The sequence below is a fragment of the Perca flavescens genome, chromosome 22, assembly GCF_004354835.1.
Source record: "Perca flavescens isolate YP-PL-M2 chromosome 22, PFLA_1.0, whole genome shotgun sequence".
Taxonomy (NCBI): Eukaryota; Metazoa; Chordata; class Actinopteri; order Perciformes; family Percidae; genus Perca; species Perca flavescens.
In genome coordinates, this window is record NC_041352.1 from 3,535,308 (window position 1) to 3,559,890 (window position 24,583).

At 41.6% G+C, this 24,583-nt stretch overlaps 1 protein-coding gene and 1 non-coding gene across 2 annotated transcripts in view; both read right to left on the reverse strand.

The window, feature by feature from the left end:
• Positions 1–24,583, reverse strand: part of cubn (cubilin (intrinsic factor-cobalamin receptor)) — a 100,074-nt gene that overhangs the window by 15,488 nt on the left and 60,003 nt on the right. The window contains exons 41-54 of the mRNA XM_028569959.1: positions 24,115–24,261; positions 22,432–22,622; positions 21,536–21,704; positions 18,871–19,045; positions 17,209–17,387; positions 15,818–16,027; positions 14,918–15,058; positions 12,791–12,975; positions 10,895–11,066; positions 9,838–10,041; positions 9,139–9,288; positions 8,912–9,033; positions 8,288–8,513; positions 7,651–7,838 (exon numbers count right to left, since the gene is read on the reverse strand). Of these exons, the coding sequence (XP_028425760.1) occupies positions 7,651–7,838; positions 8,288–8,513; positions 8,912–9,033; positions 9,139–9,288; positions 9,838–10,041; positions 10,895–11,066; positions 12,791–12,975; positions 14,918–15,058; positions 15,818–16,027; positions 17,209–17,387; positions 18,871–19,045; positions 21,536–21,704; positions 22,432–22,622; positions 24,115–24,261 (2,459 nt within the window). The remainder of the gene's footprint in view (positions 1–7,650; positions 7,839–8,287; positions 8,514–8,911; positions 9,034–9,138; positions 9,289–9,837; positions 10,042–10,894; positions 11,067–12,790; positions 12,976–14,917; positions 15,059–15,817; positions 16,028–17,208; positions 17,388–18,870; positions 19,046–21,535; positions 21,705–22,431; positions 22,623–24,114; positions 24,262–24,583) is intronic.
• On the reverse strand, positions 23,611–23,684 carry trnak-cuu (transfer RNA lysine (anticodon CUU)). The gene has a single exon. It is a non-coding gene; the product is annotated as a tRNA-Lys (tRNA).

Below are 24,583 nucleotides of genomic sequence, written 5' to 3' on the forward strand. Positions count from 1 at the left end.
CAAATCTAATTAGATTTTGAAGTAAATCTAGGTTTTTTTGTGCTTGGGTTTTTCTGAAAAAAGATAGAAACCTGGCCTTACAGTGACGATTGTAAGTAGGATAGAAGTGCTTCTTCCCAGTAAAATGGGTAATGGATTGAGCGGATCCGGGTCACACATCCCTATGGGAACCGTGGTGGATGACGTGGTGCGAAAATACGGCTCAAAAAGTCTGGAGTGTCTGCCGTATTGGTCCAAAACTTACGGTTTTCCTGAAAATAGGTCTTTTAGCACGTACAAACTCAAACTGTTAAAACAGGAATTAGAGGAACAAGAGAAAAAAAACTAATGAAAAAAGACAAAATTAAGGCACTAAGTTATTAAAGCCACTGAGTACAGGAAAAACAAAGAATGTTTTAACATATGGATAAAAGAATCTAAAGGTATGATTCAGGGAAAGAATGCAAAAACACATGCACCAATAACCTCCTCATCAGTTCTAACCAAAGCCCATGTGCTGAGCTTTCTCTAAAAACCAGGAAGACAAGCTGGAAAAACGGAGGGACGAAGAGGACACAGACTCAACTATCGGACAGGACCGACAACATCAGTCACACCTGCATCGGGTGGAAAGACCAACGAGTACGTGAGAAAACCATGTTTGAAGCGTTTGTCTGCATGTTACAACAGGCTGGTGGGCAACGTATGAAGCGCGGACCCGAAAAAGGCCGCTCCCACGAAGGACGTGGTCAAGCCAGAGAAGTGCCGAGGCGGGTACCGTGGGCAAAATGGTCAGCCCAACAAACCAGACCAGTGGACAGACTTTGGACATTGGGTATGTAACTGCCGGAAGAAAAAGCAAAAAAACACCTCAGACAAAGAACAACACTAGTCCCTCTGTTTGACTGAGTCCAAAAGCTGATAAGGAAGGTAGTGCTAACACACACACACACACACACACACACACACACACACACACACACACACACACACACACACACACACACACACACTTGCTTCATGCAATGAAGAAATGCTTTAAACTGATACACTGATTTTGTTTTTTGCTATTAGGGACAATTGATAGGTTAGAAAGTTCTGAAAAAGAATCTAATCAGTTAAACCATTATAGTATGTTATCTTCTGAAACCTACAAGAAAATGTCTACTACTGAGTGTAAAGTTAAAGGGGTTCCACTCACATAACTTGATTGTTAGAGCTAAAGTGCTAACCCAAGCACAAGAGCTGCGTGGCTCTGTGTTGCTGCAACACCACGGCGACAAAACTCCGTCCGGTTGCAAATTTCTCTGCTAAACTTGATTCTGCCACTCAAAGAATTAAATATGCCCTGTTCCACATTCTGTGTCACACTTTTTGTGGGAACAGAATGAAAAACTCTATTTATCTGTGGCCAGGTACCTTATATATTACTACTCTGTTATATTGCAAAATGTTACTCTAACAGATGTACTGTATTTAACCCTGATTTTCTCCACACACCAGCTGACAGAGAGAAACAATTGTGTTGCAGAGCTACAGGTGGTCTGAATACCATGACCTGACCTCTCTGACACACCTCTCACTAACCCTGATTTAATTTTTTTTAGGTTAACAGTTCTTCTTCCAGAGACTCTAGCAGTGGCCTAACCGTGTGGGCTTCTCTGTTGTAGGTGTTTCTGATGCTATCCAATTTGGACCTCTGCCATCTCATCTCTCAGTACAAGCAGTAGACCTCATTCTTCCTAACAGAAAGCTATCCAGAAAAACAGTTGTTTCACAATGGTGAAGCAACAATGGTTCACAAATGATTTCTTAGTAGAAGAGTAGAGCCACTCAGTGAGGTGATTGGTAACCCCTCAGTATAGACTAGGCTTACAGGGCAGCAAGGCCATAGCAACACACACACTCAGAGATAAGAAAAACAGGAGTTGTGCATGTACCAACCCGGTCTCACGTCAGGTCGTTAGTTACGTTATTTTGATTTATTAATTCGTGTACAGGTTACGATTTTGACGTTTTTTTCGTGTACATGCAACGATTTTTGTACAGGTCACGCTTTTTGAACCTGCTCTGGGGGACGCAACAACGGGGAAATGAGGCGCCACACGCCGGCCACAACAACGGGACGGGGCCGTCTACTCGGCCGACGCAACAACGGGGAAATGAGGCGCCACACGCTTGCCACAACAACGGGACGGGGCCGCCTACAACCGGACGGGGCCGCCTACTTGCTGGACGCAACAACGGGGAAATGAGGCGCCACACGCCGGCCACAACAACGGGACGGGGCCGTCTACTCGGCCGACGCAACAACGGGGAAATGAGGCGCCACACGCTTGCCACAACAACGGGGACGGGGCCACCTACAACCGGACGGGCCGCCTACTTGCTGGACGCAACAACGGGAAATGAGGCGCCACACGCCGCCACAACAACGGGACAGGGCCGCCTACCGCGGGACGCAACAACGGGAAATGAGGCGCCACACGCCGCCACAACAACGGACGGGCCGCCTACCGGCCGACGCAACAACGGGGAAATGAGGCGCCACACGCTGCCACAACAACGGACGGGCCGCCACAACCGGACGGGCCGCCTTACTTGCTGGACGCAACAACGGGGAAATGAGGCGCCACACGCCGGCCACAACAACGGGACAGGGCCGCCTTACCGCGGACGCAAATAACGGGAAATGAGGCGCCACACGCCGCCACAACAACGGACGGGCCGCTTACCGCCGACGCAACAACGGGAAATGAGGCGCCACACGCTGCCACAACAACGGACGGGCCGCCACAACCGGACGGGGCCGCCTACTTGCTGGACGCAACAACGGGGAAATGAGGCGCCACACGCCGGCCACAACAACGGGACAGGGACGCAACAACGGGGAAATGAGGCGCCACACGCCGGCCACAACAACGGGACGGGGCCGTCTACTCGGCCGACGCAACAACGGGGAAATGAGGCGCCACACGCTTGCCACAACAACGGGACGGGGCCGCCTACAACCGGACGGGGCCGCCTACTTGCTGGACGCAACAACGGGGAAATGAGGCGCCACACGCCGGCCACAACAACGGGACAGGGCCGCCTACTCGCGGGACGCAACAACGGGGAAATGAGGCGCCACACGCCGGCCACAACAACGGAACCGGGCCGCCTACAACGGGACGGGGCCGTCTACAACGGGACGGGACCGCCTACTCGCGGGACGCAACAACGGGGAAATGAAAAGCCACAACGGGGAAATAAAACGCCACAATAACGGGACGGTTATGGTTAGAAAAAAAGAACGGGGAAAGGAACAGTCACACGCGGGACACGCCGACAAAGGAACTGCAACACGCGGGACGCAATCCCCGGTCTCCCGGGTGAAAGTCCTATGTTTTCGCCTTATCAATAGTACTCGCTACCGTCAGCGTTCTGGGATCACGAAATATGCTTCCCATTAAAATGCATTGCTTTCAATTTCGTAATCGCCACACGAAAAAAAAGGCATTTACGTAATCGGTCCACGACTTAATAGATTACATAACGTAAATTTATAACAAACTGACATGAGACCTGGCTGGCATGTACAGTAAATGGTTCAGCAATGATTTTTGATATAGTTTTTGTCATACATAATAGAATGTGATATGTTTCCCATAAAAGGTAACAAATTGCATAAATAGATTTCAAATTAGAAGTAGGTTTGTTCTATAGGCCTAAAAACTTTAATTTATAATGATTTTTAGAAATACCAAAACAGCAAGTAGTATAACTTTGGGTTGCAAACTAAAGATAAAAATAAAATAAACAACATAATTTTGTTTAATTCGTCTTAGTTTATTGGTCATATTGAAACCAATACAGGTTGATATGAGATTTCAACCTAAAAACAGTTAATTTAATATTTTACTCTAGTGAGTTTTTTTTTCAGTAAAGCAGCACTAAAGACTTTGTTTGTATTTTGATTTGCTATATCACAAATAGGTTAAAACTAAATTATTAAATTGATGTTGAAAACATTTTTCTTTTAAAGGTGCAGTATGTAATATTGTATGTAATATTGGCAGCTAGCGGTTAAAATAGTTACTGCACTACCAATTTAAAATACTGGAGAGTCGTTTCCCCCGCCCCCTCCTGCCCAGACTCGGAAGTTCACGGGGGTGGCCAGGCTGAGACCGCAGCATTCACAACAATGTTGCTAGACGCTTTTCTCACATAGCCAGACGTTACTCCACAGCACAGTGGCGTAGCTAACGGTAGATGCTAGTCTCACATAGCCAGACATTACTCCACAGCACAGCCGAGTAGCTAACGTTAGATGCTAGTCTCACGTAGCCAGACATTACTCCACAGCACAGCCGAGTAGCTAACGTTAGAGCTAGTCTCACGTAGCCAGACATTACTCCACAGCACAGCGGAGTAGCTAACGGTAGATGCTAGTCTCACATAGCCAGACATTACTCCACAGCACAGCGGAGTAGCTAACGGTAGATGCTGGCTATATTGACAGTCATAAAAGCCCGTGCTCACGCGGAGCTCTGTAACCAACTGACAGACACACTTTTTCGGCTTAAAATTACAGTATGAACCGCTAAAAACACAACAACCTCACTGTCCTCTCCACACGCCAGTCAGGCACACTTCCTCGGCTTAGAATTACAATACGAAACGCTAAAAATACCACTACCTTGCCGACGGAACACACTTCATTGGCTTAGAATTACGGCAACAATCGCTAAACACGCTGCAAACTCACAGTCCTCTCTTTCCGATTTACAGCCCCCCTCTCGTGGCTTAAAATAACTCACCGTTTTCGGCTCCAGCTGCTGAACTACACGTTGTAAACAGCCATGGGCTGCATGCCTGGTCCTCCCGGTAACGTTAGCAGGGTTAGCATTTATGTCATGTAGAATCTATCTCCGTTGATCCTATTCGTTTATTTGCTGCTTTCATGGCTGTACTACCGTTACAGCTGTAGCGCGCTGGGTTTACGTTTTTACAGGTATATCTGGCAACCCGGCCTGCCTGTCAAACTGGGCCGTTGATAACAACACACAGATCAAAACATAAACATAAATTCCGTCACGGAAAGTAAATTTCAAAAAGAAAAAATACTGACATTAGCATTGTTGTCAGAAAAGATAGTATTTCAGTTTAACATGTTTCCTTAATATCTGATGAGGCATTGGTGTCATTTTTGGATTTATTACAGTACAAATATTACATATTGGACCTTTAAAGAAATGATTCATTGAACTTGAAGGTTTGAAGGTTTTGAAGGTTTTGCTGTGTAACACAGGACAGTGTAAATGGCTAAACCACTGAACAGATTATTTATATGGTCTGCGTTTTTGAGTCATGAGCTTGTCATGCCTCAAATAGAAGGGATATAGTAGCAATAATAAATGGGGTGTTTAATGAGTAGGGTGTTCACATAATTTTTTTAAATTTAAAAACTACTTAATACTACAAAATGTAGTTTTGTTTTGATTGACTTTAGTGCTGAGATGGTTTGAAAACATGATGATTAAATGTATCAACAACTTGGAGATATGATTAAGACTAAATATCTAAATGAAAATGTTTAATGTTGATGTGACTGCTTAATGATTAAATTATGAGTAATGTACTGAGACAATGGTATAAACATATTCATTTAATATTTACGCTCATATTTATGTTTACACGAAAAGTAAAATATAATATAAGTTAAAGATAACTCTTATAAACAGTAAAAGATAATACTTTTATACCATAAAGATAATAATATATAATATACTAGTATACTTTATAAATAGAAGGGATAACAATTCAGTCAGGAAAAGAGAGAAGTGCACTGGATGACAGTCTATGAGAGACTGGCTCAGGTTACAGCAGGCGTTTCCAGCAAGGAGGAGTCTGCCACAAGACCTTGTGTCTCTGAGCTTTCAGCACACCAACATAAAAAACTTGAATTGACTCAAATGCTTAAAAGTTTAGAAAAAAACAAGAAGTTGCCTTCCAGGCCAGTTCCTGCTGGTGCCAGAGAGCTAAATGTACTTTTGAATTAGGACAATGGGTTTCCTATTGATGGATTGTATAGGAGTTCAATTTAACAGTTACTTTCAATCGGAAGTTAATTATATTTGACCTACTTCTTGCTTTTATCGGAGGAAATTTCCCCAGTGGGGGCTAAATAAAATCTTTCTTATGTCATATAGGTGACGAACAAACAGTTGATTTTTTATTTCAAATACAAATTATGTCATTTTTAAGAATAACTAATTTGGATTTCAAAGACAAAAGAGTTAGTAGCAGAGTTTTGTCAAATGCTTACAGATGCTATTTGGGTTATAAAGAATTTGTTTATGAAATATGTTTTATTGTCATCAAACTGCCTGACAAATATGTAGGCCTACAAGTCCAGCTGAAATGATTAGTTGTTTCAATCAATTAGTTGATTGACAGAAAACTGCTTTGATTGTTTCCAGTTTCAAAAAATATGAGGACTTTTCTATATTGCAGATTTTTTGTACCTTAAGTACATATTTTTAATGGAATATTGGTGGTAACAGAACATGTTTACAGTTTGGAATGAGTACCTACTTTGTCCACTATAACTATCTGTATGAACCTTGTTTAATTGACTATTCCCAATGTAGCAATATTTTTGAATCAATGATGACATAGATCAAACTTTGAAAAGCAGTGTGTTTAAATGCTCCTTCTTACAGAGACTCAAAATAGCCAAGAAGGGGACTACACACACACACACACACACACACACACACACACACACACACACACACGCACACACAAAACAATGGTAAAGATTGTTTCCAACGATTTGTCAAGTGCTTGTGGACGAACCTCTGACAATTGAAGAACATGGAAGACGCTATTGGCAAAAATAGATATAATCATTAAAGTAATTTGTGTATTGTGATTAGGTTGTAATCAAAAGGGTGGAATGTAATGGGAAAAATTACACTTAAGCATAATTCCTTATATTTTTATGTTTTATTTCTACTTTAATTCTCTCACAAATGCTGAAAGAGTCTATCTCATTTCCCACATGTAAATTTTGATTCTAACTTTGTGAGACATCCAGTCTGGAACATTATGTGAGCTCTGTTTGCCTGAACCGATAAAGGTACAAGGTCACCCTAAAACTATCTCATGTTTTCCCATGCCAGTTAAGATGTAACTGGGGGGTGAAAGTCGTACAGGGAGGAGGAGGTGAGATGACTCCAAGATGTCTCTTGCATTTCTCTGATTGTCTTCATGTGTATCAGATTGCCTGTTAACATTGTAGCGTCATAATAATCCAAGTGCGTGTGTGCTGTCACTCTGAAGATGCATAAAAGCCTGGTGTTCTGTTCACTCATTTGAGAAACTGACTCCACACTGGGCTGCGGCCTTTTGTGAAATCATGTTGCTTCTATTTGCAAATATATATGTTTTTAATAAAATATAAAAACCCAACTTGGTTCTAGTCTCAGACTGTCTTATTTGTTTCATTTTACTAAACTCTGAAAACTACCACTGCTGCAAAGGAAACTTCCACGACAGAACAATGTGGATATAGACTAGTTTCTTAATCCATATGACCATCATAAAGAAACTGCAGTGTGTATTCCCTTACTAGTGCCTGAACTAACACATTCAACATGTTTCTGCTTTGGGTCAGTGTGGCACCTTGATGTAGCTGCTCTGGCAGGTCCCAGTGCTGTCTGGAATCTGGAAATCGCTGTTGAAGCTCATCTCCAGGTGGCTCCCCTCATGGGCAATGATACGCCAGGAACATTCCACATTGGCTGGGAAATTCTGGGGATAGTTTGGAGACTTGATTGTTCCCGTATCAGCATGGATCACCCCTCCACAGCCTGTACAGAGAAAACAAATTGACAGTAATTTATAAATGATCATACAAATATTATGACCGAAAGATTGAGAACACTGATACAGTTGGATTGACAGAGCTTTCTTTCACAGGGTTGCTGGTCGGTCTCACCCTGAGTGATTGATAATATCCTGGCTAGTTTGGATTGGCCTACGTCTACTTGCGAACTGAAGGGATTTCCAGAACGTAATGCTATCATAAACATGGGATCATCACATTACTTTATCATGGCGGAAACGGAATGTGTTGAAGGAATAGCTACTGCCGCCTCCAATGACCCATAGGTTCTAGGGTTGTTCCAAACTTCATGTGATGATTACATCCTATGAAACAAGCTATGTTTTGATGGATATGTGTACTCCTCATTGTATGTCATTCTATCAGCTAATCAGATCATTTTGCTTCACTTATACAGTCTATGCATCAACCCACCTGAGGAATCAGTAGACCAGGAGGCTACAAAGCCTCCACCGGACACACTATGGTCCGCCAGGAAGACTACAGCGAGCTTGTTGGATCCTGACTGGATGGTTCCTGGGGAGGTGGTCCCGCAGTACTGGCCAATAACAGGGGAGCCAGGGGAGCCTCCATTGAAGATGGTGACAGAGTCCCAGCCACATTGAGGGTGGGGCTCCAGGTGGAAATAGCTGAAGGTTAGCTGCAGTAAGACAGGGGAGTGGAAAACAATGAATTTATTAACAACATAGGTGGCTACTGAGCAGTAGGTCCTCAGGTTTAACAAAGTGTGATCTCTGCCTCAGCACACTGATTCTTACGTATTTCACTGGAGTTGATCAATGCCGATCCAGCGGAAGGTAATACTGGGAGGTCAACAGTGGTCATGTACAGTATAGCAGTGGTTCCCAAACTTTTTCATGTCAAGGACCGCTAAACTGACCCAAATTAAATCACGGATCCCCTTTTAATAAGATTTTGTCCCAAAAAAGAAAGGAAAAAGTCCTAATATTCTAAGAAAAAAAGCACGTAATATATGTTTTGTTAACTCCCTCCATTCTTTGAGTTCAGTCAAGGCACCAGGCCATGGTGCCGACTCACCGTAATAGTGTGGCCCACTGGGGCCTCGAGCAGCCAAGCACAGCGACTGGGGCTGGGGTAGATGTTGGGGTAGCCAGGACTGGATAACGCCCCTGCATCACCTGTCTGCCAGCCTCCACACTCTGCAGAGAGAGAATGATCCATATAAGGACTTTGCTGCTAACTATATGACAGAAGGATTAGACAAAGCTAATGCCATATTTAAGTCTACCCTCTGTCTGTCTTACCAGAGAACAAGTACTTGGCCTTGAAGCCCAGGTCTCCCTGGGAGTTGTCTGTCTTGAAATGGACCCAGAGCTCTGGGGTGAAGACCACAATGGGAAGGCTGGGGGTGGTCTGCCCACAAAACTTGGCCAACAGCTCCCCATCATTGTCACCTAAGGGAGGGGGTGGAAAGTTCAATAAAAGCCAAACATGAATACAGATATAATCCATCAATCCATCTATCCATCTATCCATGCATCCATCCATCCATTATCCATCTATCCATCCATCCATATATCCAGGCACTCAACTTAAAAGTACACCAACGCATGTTGGCCGACATGCTTTGGTGTACTTTTAAATGTCTTGCCAAATGAATTAAAGGCCTTTTATTTTCTGTAACCGACCTTGAGTGCCTAGATGTGGCTTTATTTATGAGTTTTCCTCCTCTCAGTAAACAAACGGCCAACTTCAGATTTAAGCTTTAATATTAAAGCTTAAATAGAAGTGGGATTTGGGAAAAGTCTGACTTAAAGTCTCTGAGCCTGTCACCCGTATCCCCAGTTTAGGTTTTCACACAGTGATTTCCAAGACGGTGGAGATTGATGAACTCAACTGTCAACTTCAAAACACCAACATTGCATACGCTCCAATATTATACACTACTTCTGAAACACTAGAATGACTAAAATGAAATGCATGTGTTTCTGTGAGGCACTCACCTAAGCGGAACTGGAGGTAGTCTGCGTCACAGGTCTGGTGGTTCTCCAGGTGCAGGTCCTCTAGCAGTACCACGATAGAGGAGTTGACGTGCTCTGGGTTCTGGATCAGCCACTCACAGTTGAGGTTGTTGCTGTAGTTGGACACCAGGTAGCCGGGGGACGTGAAGTTCCCGCCTGCTGGGTTGTTCAGGACTCCACCACACTCTGAGGAAAGGCAACATAGAATGAAGCACAATAAGAGATAAATGACAATTAGGCTAAATATTAAAAACAATATAACACAATACAATTCAACAGCAGCACAAACTGTATCCTGCAATTACCATAAAGTTGAATCAACACTTTTCTTTTAAAGTTTCAACAAAAACTGAACATTTATGAAGGATGTATTGCAGGCTGCTGTATTAGACTGTCTTAGGTAAGAAAAGATAAGAGACTTTATTGATCCCATACTGGGGAAATTCCCTTCTTACAGCGTTAAATAATCAATCCAAGCTATCTCACTCGAATACACATAAAAGCAAGCACGTTAATGAAGTTTTAATGAAATTAAGCTTCTCAATGGCCACAGGCATAAAAGAAGCCCTGGCACGCCTTGTTCTTATCACGGTGTATATTAGATAAGGTCTTAATGTGTGATTTTGTTTAGATATGCCAAAATTTATATAAGTGATTATTGGTCGGACTATATATTTTTATTTCAATTGTCAGTTGTTGGCACTTGACCCTAAACACGTTCATAGCAACAAAATTGACAAGGGGGGGATGCAGTTAGAAAAAATATGATTTGATAATAAAGAGGTGTTGTTTACTTCATAGGCTGTGTATTTGAGTTATTACAAAAGATGTATCCTGGAATTATTTAAAAAATTTAATTCGCAATTATTTCTGAGACAATTAATTGTACAGCAACATTTGGAACTGTTACAGCTCTAGTTATGGATTGAGGTAGGGATGAATATGCAGCACTGTTACAAAACATGTTTTGATTATTCTAAATAAGTATGTACTGTAGCTAGTGGTTCAGTTTGAGTTTTGGTCGCAGGGAGTATCTAACCTGCAGGCTCCTCAGAGGAGTAGGAAGCCGTGAAGCCACCATTGGAGACAGAAGCATCAGAGTGGAAGACGACGGTCATGGTGTTGCCAGAGGAGCGCACCTGCGTGTCTGCCGGTACGGTACCGCAGAGTTTCTGCAGGCGCGGGGCATCGGCTGCCAACCCGTTCAGTATCTACAACACACAGAGGTTATCGTGTAGACATCAGTGTGGGGTTCTGGGTCTCTAGGACCAGGTCTTCCTTTGGAATTATGCTGTAAATGTAGGTGTGAGTATTCTGAGTGTGGGTGTACACCAAGAGGACTGCACAGAACATTAAGACGTAGTTATAGGTTTAACAGGGATTACAAACAGTCACAATAAAGTAAGACACTTTGAAATATACAATTACTAGTGATGTCCAAATGATGCTTCAGGAACCCTTTTTGTTATTTTCTGAGCCCACTAGATGGCGCTTGGGCTTTTGTTTTTTAAACCAAGAGCGCCATCTAGTGGGCTCAGAAAATAAATAAAATGCTTCACTAAACTTCATGAGGCTTCACTTAGCAATCACTCGCAATGACGGTAATGTGGTTCCAATTTACAATTCCATTTATAACATCAGAAGTTCATTAATTATGGAGATTAGGCCTTGTATTATTGACTTATTTCAAACAATGGCTTGAAATATCAGCATATTATAATATATTATATATCTGTATATTACCCCTTTAAAACATTCTTCCAGTTAAACTGAAAGGTGACTAACTATGTTAATAGTTTGGGTTTTAAGATACTGTTTTTATTCCTTTGAGATATCTGCTGCTGATTCCTCTGTCACCACTAGAGGATGGATACCCAACCCGAGCCCGCAGGGACCCGGCGGGACCCAAGAGTACCCGATGTGCCGGGCTGGATTCTGACAGATATTTAGATGATGAAATGATGTTCGGGTTCAGGTCGGGCTCGGTCACATCAGCGCGATATGATTGGGCCTCTTGTGCGCCCCTGTGTTAACATGCGCTTCATGCCCCGTGTGCGCTGATGCGCTCATCTGTTGACATTTCCGAATGCCTTCCTAAAGTTGCTTAATAAAAGCGTGTTTTCCACATGAAAAAACGTACATGTGTCATTAGTATGAGAAAAAAATGAGATGTTAACTGTGTCGGGCTCGGACATAAATATCTTAATGCCTGTCGGACGCGGGCCGGGCTCGGACAGAAAAATGCGGCCCGATCCACACTCTAGTCACCACTTAAACACATCTGAAGTGAAGGAATTCATTTGTGGTGTGATAAGCATAAAGTATCAATAAATGACTAGGGGTGGGAAAAAAAATCTAAAATCTGTCGTGTATGTATTGTGATTTTCTTTGCAATGATTTTTAAATTTGATTATTTTCCCTAGAATCGATATTTTATAGTTTATTTATTTTTTACCAACGGTTCACCTAAATATTTTCCGTTTCTACGGTACCGCCTACGGTACCGCCCACGCGACTACGTAATATACACGTTTCCAGCAAAACAGAGTGAAAGAAGAAAATGCAGAACATCCATGTGGTGTACTTCTTTACAAATGAAATAAATGTCTGACTGACTGACTGACAGGTGACGTGCATTCTTCTTCGAAAACATTTTTAGAAACGTCTGATGATATATTGTCTTGAAAATCCCAATACTCAATACTATTACATCCCAATACTGCTAGAATCACAATAAATGAAAATCCCAATACAAAAACCAATCGGCACCCATGTATTGTGAAAGAATCGAAATAATCGGACAAAGGCATAACCTCCCAGCTCTAATAATTTATTACTACTACATATTTAACTCCTGTGGTGAGCGACTAGGCGAGCTCACCTGGGAAAAGAAAAGTGATGAAATGTCTGGAAATATTGGCAGAGAAGGACTCACCTCAACGTAGTCATATGCACAGGAAGTCCCTGAATCCTCCAGCCGCAGGTCATCGATGCTGAGCGTGACCCGGCGGCCGGGTGTCACCACCAGCTCCCAGCGACACACCCGGCTGTGGGGGTACAAGTTGGGATAATTGGGGGAGGAGATAGTCCCTGAGGGAGCATTCAGCTCTCCTCCGCAGACTGAGAGGAAAAGTAAAACAAAGTGAATTTCAACATTATTATTAACATTTTGTGAATGAATACATTAATGTATCTCTCTGAGCGTAAAGCAAAATAGACTCAATATTTATGTATTTTTATAATAATGTTTTAGGCATTTTAGGCTTTTATTGGATAGGAAAGAGGGAGAGAGGGGAGAACGACATGCAGCAAAGGGCCGTGGCTTGGAATTGAACCTCTTATTTTATGTTTGAAGAATTTATTTTTCAGTTTGTTGTGGGATTTGTTTTTAAAATCTAAATACAATTTTGCATTATATTATGTTGTTATTTAAGATTTGGTGTAGTGTGTTCCAGTTTTAACAAGAGGTCACATCTGTTGTTTTGCACAGTTCTTATAAATAAAGGAATATTTTTTGCCTGCAATTAAGGTTAAAAAAAAGTCGTGAACTCAAAGTCATGAATCGTGTCGAATCGTGAGTTGACTGTATCGATACATCCCTACACATCTATGTTTATTTATCATAGAATGTGAATATTACGCCCAACACATTTTTTAAATACAAATAGCAAAGGAACATCTCTATTTGTATATTAGTATCGGCTCTGATACTGCCTAAAACGCTGGTATCGGTATCGGGAAGGACTGGAGTTTATGCACCGATCCAATACCACGTAATAAAGAGTAAAAGAAAGTTCTGTGGCATTTGTTGTTTGTGTTTGTTCATGTTTCACCAAGAGTTAAACCTGAGCCAGACCGATAACAAAGATATGAATCATATCACATCCGTACAGGGATAGTAGCATACAGTTGTTAAAACATAAAATATATGACACACTGGTATCGGATCGGTACTCGGTATGGGCCGATACGCAAGTTCAGGTATCGGAATCGGTATCGGGAAGCAAAAAATAGGATCGGGCCATCTCTAGGAACAAACCACCAGAGAGAAATAGTACTGAGTCTCTGACTTTATCAGTGCTCCGTTACCATCATCAAAAGTACACTGCATGCAGGGTTCAAATTAGCAACTAACCAAATGCTTGTAGATAGAGTTGCTTCTCTCACCAGCCAAAAAAACAATTGTAATCTATTGAGTGTCTGGTAAAATTTGAACATTCACTAGTAGAGGTGTGACGAGATCTTGTCCCGTGAGACTTCTCGTCGAGGGAAAAATTGTCTCGCGATATCGGTCCCAAGTGCAGAGCAGCAGCCAGTAGACGGAGTCTGGCCTGGTTGGTCTTATAATACTGTACATCTGGTTTTGAAGCTGAGTCTGGCTTGGACCTCTAAACTAGCAGAGAAGATTACCCCCACCCCTGGTCGCCAAAGTTGACTCTGAGTTCACTTTTGTAGAGCGGTAGCAGAGTTGCAGTTGTAAAAAGCTGCGTGTAAAACCCAGCGTTAGAACGTTGGACGTTAGGGTATCTCTCTCTCTCTCTTATTCACACCCCCGACACACACACACAGACTGCAGCGTGTAGTTCAGTGTGGCGCTGACTCGCGCAGATCGCTCTCATTCTCTGAATTTTTGTTAATTGAGTCGGAAGCAGAAAGAAAAACCTAACTTTACTGTTAACGAAATTAGACAAAGAGAAATGTTCTCCCGTCATCTTAAAAGGGTCATAGATCAAGACAAGAGCAGCCTACTTCCTTGCTGCAATGAAACACTTGGTTACCTTGGTTCTCTGAGTAAAGACTATTTTTTCAAGTCATGTTTCTTAATTGAAGTTTTCTTTAAAATAGCGTTAAAATTTTGTCTCGTCTCGTGAACCCAATCTCGTGTCTCGTCCCGTGAACGGAGGGTCTCGCCACACCCCTATTCACTAGCCATTTGGCTGGTGGACAAAAAAGTTCATTTTGAACCCTGACTGCATGTGTAAATATTATGTTGATGCAATGTAGTTTGTGATTGTGCAACAAAACAATCCTTTTATAATAATCTCTTGAAAAACGATCTTACCTTCAACGCTGGCTTCAAACGTCAGACTGAAGCCGGGCGCATTGGCGCTGGTGTCGCTGACAAACCTGACGTAGGCGAAGCTGTCAGACGTGTCCATGGAAGCCGGAAGGTGACTGCCACAGTGTCGGCCGAGGAGGCGCCCTACAAAACACAGAACAACTCAGGAAATGCATCTGACAGTGGAGACTTGCATCTTTGCATCGCGTCACAGCTTTTGTCTCTGCAGTCCCTTCTTCTATTCATTTATTGCCTTTTCATTTCATTCACATAAAGAAATTTAAACTTATGCTGTGAAATAAACGTAAAATGCTTGAATTCATTTAAGAATCTTTTTTATGGGTTTTTCGGCCTTTATTTGATAGGATGGCTAGTTGAGAAAGAGGAGAGAGAGGGGAAAGACATGCAGAAAATCGTCACAGGTCAGATTCGAACCCTTGATCTCTGCGTCAGGGTATAAACCTCTCAGTATATGTGCACTTGCTCTACCCACTGAGCTAACCCGACCAACTTCAATGCATTCTTGAAGGCTAGACACTGAAACGCATTGAAGTAGGTTTTAAACTTATTCTGTTGAGAATGTGCCAGATGAATTAAAGGTAATTTAAATGTGTCCTTGGTGTCTATTGGATTTATTCTTTTGTTCACTAACACTACTTAGAAGCTCTCCAGTTCTTCCGTTCTACATTGCTAGATGTTTTTTTTTTAGATTGTGTTTAGTCGCCACTAACAGACAATGCACTAGTTACACTAACGGAAGCAAGCTAGCAACACACACAGAGGGTGTGTGAGTGAAACATTTTCAATGGATGCATCTTTGTGAAGCAACTCTAAAACTTAGACAATCATGCTTTTATTTTTTTAATTGTACAGTGATTGTAAGTGATCCTGTTGTTTTCTCACCTGAGGCATTGTACTCTCTGATCTCCACATAGTCGGCAGAGCATCCTGAAGAGTCCTGCAGGCTGAAGTTACCATAGCTGAGGGTGAGGTAGTGGCCCGTGGGCCCCTCCAGGTACCACTCACAGCTGGAGCTGTCGGGATAGTTGGATCCTGGGAAGCCAGGGCTGTGGATCGTCCCCCGCTGACCTATGTAGGTGCCTCCACATGTTGCTGCGAGGGGTTGGAGGTAGGGTCAGAAGTGTTCTTTTTCCTTTAAAATCCTGATATGAATACTAAAACTCATTTTCATTGTATCTCAATAACCATCAGTTTCCTATTTTGTTGAGAGGAAAATGAGTACAACCTAGCCAGGCATTGCCAGATTAATTTGCAAATGTGTATTTTCTCAGTTCATTTTCGATTTCCAAAGGGTATTCAATGGGGCAAACTAAAATGCCTTTGGATGCAATTGAAAAGACCTACAACCAATTGGAGCAATGAAGGAAGTTGGGGCGGTGCTCGGTCCGTTTTGAAGGAGGGTAAGGGTTAGGGTTAACCCATGTCTGGCTGGGTCACAAACTTTCTTAAATTACAGCTACACTTAAATGTGTTTTTAAAAACATGTAAGGCATGAAATGGGTAATACAGTAACAGTATATTGATTCATATTTGATCAACACCGTCTAGTTGACAGTTTGATCTGCGTTTCGTGAGCTTAGTGTGTTGTGTTAGACGGTTCCGTTCCGTAACTGCGTTCAAGCAATACGCTCCTTCGTCAGTCATCCGTCTTAAACCCGCCATGTGAGATAAACGGTTGTGATTGGTCCGCCCAGGTTCTATTCTGCTAGAAACCTGTTTGAATGGGAGGGGGGCAGACATTTTTGATGGCCAATGGAGGCCTTATGAAGCTTGGTGAACCATTCTCTTTATTTTCTGAGCCCAATGATGGCGCTCTTTGTTCAAGAAAGGGTTGGAAAAACGCTGAATTGCCACTGAGCCTTTTCCTTTAAACCAAGAGCACCATCTAGTGGGCTTAGAAAATAAATGAAATGGTTCACAAAGCTTCAAGAGGCTTCATTGGGCCGTCACTACCAGACTTATGTGCCAGAGCAAATGAAACATGAGATGGTAGATTATACTAAAACCGGTAGTCAAACCTCTGATTTAAAAAGTCTCTCTCGTTTCTCTCTCGTTGACACCACAGTATCACAAAAAAAATGGTAGCAGCAAACACAACAAAGTCTGAAATTGACATCAAGTGGCTCAAAGTGCATGTCTGTATGTGTCTCGATATGTATATAGGATATGATGTGTGTTTGTTAGGTCTGAGCCAACTATGTCATGATAAGAACTGGATCCAAATTCAAAAAACTAAAGCCCTGGATTTAGAGAAATGGTTTTGATTTGCCTACCTATGAAGTACTTTGCCTTGAAGCCTTTGTGTGTGATGCTGCTGTCAGTACGAAACCTGAGCAGCATGGAGGAACCCGTTGAATGCTGGGTAGATGGCCGGGTGTTGCCACAGAGGCGGGAAATGAAGCCAGAGTTGGAGGTCGAGCCATCACGCAGCTCCAAGTAGTCATAGGCACAGCTGAGAAACACATGATAGGAAACATGAAAACATGTCATAGGGCGTTTTCACACCTAAAGTTAATGGACTCGGTGCGATTCGGGGGTGAAGTTGCAACATTGTTGCATTTGTTATTTGGTTCAGTTTGCTTTCACACTGCACTTTGTCAAACGCACCTAACACTAAACACACGTCACGCAACCGAGACGGTCGTACGTTTATTGAACAGAATATCCGAAACTCGCAGACACTTCTGCTCTCAGAAATAACGGCGCAACACCACATTTATAAAATCTTGGGTTTTCTGGTTCTGCTTTAGTGTTTCTAATATTTTAGAATAAGGCGAAAATGAGCAGCTGACAGACAGCAAGTGAAGGAGAGAGAGATGATGATGTCACAGACGACCAGCGATGTGTGGTCATATTAGGTTATGGATCTGAAAGTTATCATCCCTTAAATCATAGGCTATAGAGGTCGGTAAATTGTGTGCAAGGTTGAAATTGCAGGTTAGTAAATGTTCTGTTTTTGGTTCACTTCCTGTATTTGGGTCGGATCGCATTCTCACTTGCAGTGACCTGAACTCTAGTTTACTTAGAAGTGAACAGAGACCCACGTTTTCAAGCGGACCAGAGTTGGTTTGTTTGATCCGCACCAGAGTTGGGATGAGCTTTAACAGCAGCCCAAACCAACCGGACTATCAGACCAAATGCTCCAAGGTTGGTTATAAACGGACCAAATGACACAGGTGTGAAAGCAACTTTATAAAAGGTATGATCGCCAATGCATTGCTAGAAGATGACAGAATGTCTTCAAATAAAAAATGTTCATTGTTTTTAAACTTCTCGATAAGATTTCCCTACTGAAAGTTCAGGTTTCCTCCAACAATGTCCTATTTAAGGTCTCCAAACTAAACGCTGTTGTTTGTGTTTTTTTGTGTTTTTTAGGGGGGTTTATCTGCCCAGATTATTTTGTTCTTGTTTTTGTCTAAAAGAGTCGATTTGTTCAAGCCACCTGAGTTGAACATGGACACTGATGAATGCGACTCGAATTTCTGTTATGAATAATGAACATTAAGAGGGGGTAGGATTAGAAAAGTTTTCAACTTCTCTGTACCCCATATAAACATGAAGAATATTATTTGTGTTGCTTTTTTGCTTATATGTTGCTGATGATCTCGTTTGTGTTTGTATTTTTATCAAACAATAAATTGTTGAATTGAATAAATTGACTAATTTAAAAAAATAATGTTCATTTTGTTGAAAAAAATCCTATTAGAAAAAGCAACTAAAACTTCCGAAAAACACGGAATGGATTGTGGGGGTTTGTAACATCCCCCATACGAACGAATATCACTGACATGAAAGTTTAGAAAAGAAAAGCCAATAAAAAAAGGCAGTTCAGTTTACGAATACTATACACACTAAACGCGCATGGCACTGAATTAAAGCAAATGAATGTGTAAAAATAACCAAACAATAGGATGGAGAGAAAGTAGCAGCTGTACCTGGTTGTGGGTTCAATGTAGAATTCATCCTCAAATTCTATTTGGACAGCCTCCCCATTGGGCACAGTGATGACCCAGATACAGTCAATGTTTTGGGGGTAGTTCTGAGGATAGTTGGGTGAAGTGATGTACCCTGGAGGATCATTATCATTCAGCTCAATGAAGCCTCCGCACGCTGCAAAAAGAGAGAAAGAACAACACTGTGTTGTTGGACCACTTCACAATATACCAGCAGCACTCATTGCATGTCCATAACCTCCCATGCTTGATAGCAAATACAGTACATACATCCATTAGGCCAATTCAGTTTTAGTGACACCAGGATTTTTAAAGTAGTAACACTGCTATAGAAACAAATGTTTCAAGTCACTTATTAGTCACGTACCTAAGTCGGGCAGCACCCAGTGATGCAAAAATGTCATAATCATTTCATTTTGCTACATAAATGTAATCAAATTTCTGGTCATGAGGCCATCTGAGGGTTGTCCCACCTTGAAAATATCATTAAAACTCAAGCTGTGTATTCTTAATAATATAATGATAGATACTTAAAATGATTGTGTAAGTAGTAAAACAATACAAATGCAAATGATGTATTGTAATGATGTATATATATATATATATATATATTAGGGGTGTGACGAGACACTCGCTCACGAGACAAGACGAGACACGAGATTGGGGTCACGAGAACGAGACGCGATCTTAACACTAATTTAAAGAAAACTTCAGTTAAGAAATATGACTGGGACAAATAGTCTTTACTCAGAGAACCAAGGTTACAAGCTAGGGGTGTGACGAGACGCTTACTCCACGAGACGAGACACATCACGAGATTGGGTTCACGAGAACGAGACGAGATTTCTCGTCGAGGTGAAAAGTTGTCTCGTGAGGCGATGTGATGTCAGCGTGATGGAGCGTGGAATTACTATTGAAGATCCCCCTGCCACTTTTAAATCATTTGTGTGGCAACATTTTGGTTTTCCTGCGGAAATAATAAACAGCGAAAGAGTGACAGACAAAACGAACACAATATGTAAACATTGTAAGAAAAAATGCCGTATACCGCGGCTAACACGAGCACTATGCAAAAACACTTACAGCACCACCACAGCTCTCTACTAACTACTGCACCCGCGACTTGCGGGTGCAGTAGTTAGTAGTACGGCATTTTTTTCTTACAATGTTTACATATTGTGTTCGTCTTGTCTGTGACTCTTTCACTCTTTTCACCTCGACGAGAAATCTCGTCACGTTTTAATCTCGCGAGATCTTGTAAAACGAGATCTCGTCACACCCTTAATATATATATATATATATATATATATATATATATATATATATATATATATATATATATATATCCATGGTATATGTGTGTATCATGTCTGTGTATTCCAATTTGTGTATATGTGTATTCCAATTTCTTTGGTTGAGTTATGTTATTACTCAAATTGCGGCAATCAAGCGTTAAGGGTTTTGAATAGGGCAAGGTATTGCCAAGGATTTTCCAAAATGATTTGATTACAATTCACAAGGTCCCAATTTGATTACACATCTGATCCAATTCACTTAGGTTAGGGATATTTCAGTTACGATACCAATTTTGCTCGGCTATAGCAGAGATTCTCTTAGGCTTGACCGGTGCCTTCAGTGGTGCAGCTTCCGCCATTTTTACTATTCTTTACTACTTTTACTATAGCCCACATCCTAGAATGATCTACAAGATCTCGTTAATGGGGTTAAAGCTTCACGCATCCGTGCGATACCATGCTCCCCAGGAAGTGCACCGGGCCTTAAAGGCAAATTGAACATAGTGGCCATTGGACAGTGGAATTGAAACTGCACATATACATCTACATGGCATATATTATAAGATACATTTTCTGGATTTCATTAATCACCATCACTGCTAGGCCATGAACTACTAGTTCTACTACTACTTCTAGTCATAGTTCCATTATGTTTACCGTGACTATAACTGCCACTGTTCATCACACCCCCAACCGGCAAGAGCCTGGGTCTGTCCGAGGTTTCTCCCTAAAAGGGAGTTTTTCCTCACCACTGTCGCACTAAAGGCTTGCTCTTGGGGGAATTACTGGAATTGTTGGGTCTTTGTAAATTATAGAGTGTGGTCTAGACCTACTCTCTCTGTAAAGTGTCTTGAGACTACTAATAACTCTTGTTCTGATGGGATACTATAAATAACATTGAATTGAAATAAATTGAATTAAATTGAATAACTCAAACAAACAGTTAGCCCTGATTTAAAATTACCTTAAAGCAACTTTTCCCTGTTCGGTACCCCTACAGGTTTTCTCATTGGAACTATAGCCGCCCAAGTTACATAGTGTTGCTTTAACTGCCTCTATGAGCTGTGGGTCAACACTCCACTGTGTGTTCTAGTGTCCTCTTTTTATATTACACATCTTGCTCAATTTATGTAGAAGCCCACCAGAAAACCTACTGTAAGTCCATCACACCATTTTCCATTCAACAGCCTTATTTGTAACAATCAACAATAGTTACACTGTTGTCATTCCATGGCCAAAGTCATTGATAACCTAATGGCATAATATGACACTGCTGAACGAACAGCAACCACGTTGATGTTGATGACTCCTATTGCTGAAAGAGAACATAGAAAACAGCGTTGTGGTTGTACCCTGACTGTGGGCTTCGAAGGTCAGTTTGAAGCCGCTGGCCTCGTTGGTGGCGTCGGATGCAAAGTGAATGAAGAGGTGGTTGTCAGTAGTCTGGAGGAGGGAGGGCACACTGGCACCGCAGAGACGCCCCCCAAGTGGTGGAGACGAACCATCTGGACCATTCCGGAGCTGTGGAAACAGCAGCGAGTCAATAACAACTGTGAGTAATGAAAAAAAATAATAATAATTTACCAACGGATCATTAATAGTGCTTCCAAAACCTCACACACAGATAAGTAAAACCTATAAGAAAAGAACAAAGTTGTTGAACGTGAGTAGTTTTACAAAAAACTTTTGTTTAGATTTTTTTATTAGCAGAACAAGTTTCCTGATCCACTTTTCATAATCTACTCCTTAAAACCAGGGGTAGATGCATAGACTGTATAAGAGAAGCCAAAACATCTGGATCGCCCCCTGGTGGCTGGCTGCAGTTTAGGTATATATTTGTACACTATATGTTTGCATGTTGTCTTGTATCTTGTTCTTTACCTGTTTTTGTATCTTGTTGTTTGCGTTTTATGTTAATTAGTTCATTATTTTGCTTTCCCATCAGGACCAAGGAAACACAATTTCATTACTGCACTGCACTGCACTGTATATGGATGGATGAAAATAAAGCCTCTCTTATCTCTATGTGTTACTTTGTATAAGAACACAGAAACAATCTGAATGTCAGGAATTATGTGTTCCAGTACCAGCAACTGGAAAACTTGTACCCAACTGAAAATCTTAAGTTGAGGCTGAAAGGTGAAGGTGAAAAACTAAACTGTCGCTTGTAGTAGTATGGATCTGGTTTTGAACTTTGATATAATATACAGATTTCAGATTTTGATTCAAGCTTCTAGATGTTGTTTACCTCCAGGTAGTCTCCTGTGCTGCATCCAGTTCCAAAGCCTTGGATCTGGAAGGGGCTCTGGAAGCTGACAGACACCCTGAAGCCCGGCGTCACCATCACATGCCAGCTACAGTCCAGACCAGGCCTGTAGTTCTGGGGGTAGTGGGGACTGCTCAGCACGCCTCGGTCTACATGCAGGAGGCCGCCACAACCTGGAAAGACAAATAATAGCATTACTATTCGTATATATATTAGGGCTGAACGATGAATCGTTTTTAAATTGAAATTTGAAAGAATGCAATTAGCTAACTGTGAAGACCGCAATTAATCAAATGTTTGGTTTAACATTTTTTGTTCCTCTTTTTATTATACTTACTTTTTTATAAGATAAATGCTGGAATAATGTTACATATCACAGAATGTTTACAGAAATGTTCTATTTTCAGTGGATCTTTCAATTAATTGTTTCTTTATTTACATGATGGTAGAAGGTGTAATATGTAGATGCTGAGGCAGATCAGAAATTTCAGTTTACAGTTAAGTACTGATAGTTTTTTATTGGAAGTGTTTTTTATTATTATAACTTTAGCTTTTGTGATAAATGTTCTGCTTATTAAAATAAAAGCACTTCATATCTAAACGATGTTCTCATCCTTACATAAGAATACAGAGCAGTTTGGATGGTGTCTCATAATGCTCCATGACATGTTTTATCTGATACATAATGAATATTACACAGTGAACTTTGGCTAAACTTTTAAGAAAAAAAAATGCAAATTGAATCGCAAACGTAATATCTGACAGAAAAATCGTAATTAGAATTTTTTCCCCAAATCGTTCAGCCCAATTAGTAGCCTTGATAGTAGTGGCAGTAGTAGAGCGTGACAGGAAATGTGTAGAAAAAGAAAAGTATTGGACCTGCATATCAAAATGGAAAGGCTAAAACGCTGGATGACCAACAACTTTCTCCAGGTAAAAAAAAACAGTGTTTCCCCCAGTAAAAAAATATAGTAAAATATAATGAATGCGTTTTAACCCATCCTAATAGGAGCAGTAGACAGATATACATACAGAATGCTGGGAATAACGAGGGGTTCAGGGTCTTGCTCAGGGACACTTGGACATGTGGCCGCAGGAGCCTGGGATGGAACCGCCAATGTTGTGGTTGAGGAGCGACCACTCTACTTCCCACAAAACCTACGCCCAAACGTGGGGCTCAAACCCACAACCCTGAGATTAAGAGTCTCACGCTCTACCGACTGAGCTAGTCAGGCTTACAGAGAGGCATGCTGTTTCGTTATATAGTGTAATGCATTTGCCGCGTTTCCATGGCACACATGTACACCACTTTCCGTTACCAATCCCATAATGCAAAGCGTTGTATAGATCAGGATGTGGGAAATTGAGCAGGGAAAGAGCCAGGCATACAAACATTTTGGAAATTGGTGATGTAGATGGCAAGGTACTGAAGTGAAGCCAAAATGTATAATTATTATATTATCATTTTATATCTACTTTGTCATAAACACTCAAGCTGAGTGATGTTATATTGTGTTTGTGCTTGCCACCAATAATTGCACAGGCACAGTACAAGCCGATCCAAAGCTTAGAGTCACAGCTGCACACTTCAGAAAGCAACTACTGACTTTAACTGACACGAGTAACAAATATATGTTCATTATTATTTTGTTTTTGGTGTCTGACCTCTGGAGTAGGAGGCATTGAAGCCTCGGCCGCCAATGCTGCTGTCTGAGGAGAAGTGGATGAACATGAAGTCCCCTGTTGAGTGGAGAGAAGCTGGAGGTTCCCGCCCACACACAGTGGCCAGCACGGGGGATAGACTGCTCGCACCTGAGAACACACACACACACATACACACGCACGCAGACACACACACACACACACACACACACACAGACACACACACACGGAAATCAGACCTAATTCAAAAAATATACTGGTGACTCCATTCAGGTTTGCTTTATGATCTTCAATGGTAATAACATTAATCATCAAAGGCTTTTTTTGGTGACATACTGTACATTTGACTTTTCCTATTCCTATATATATATTCCTTATACTTCCACACAACCAGATTCGATCAGTTGACAGTGTCAGCAGCACAGCATACAGACGAACATATAACATATGATACAACAAGAAATAATAAAAA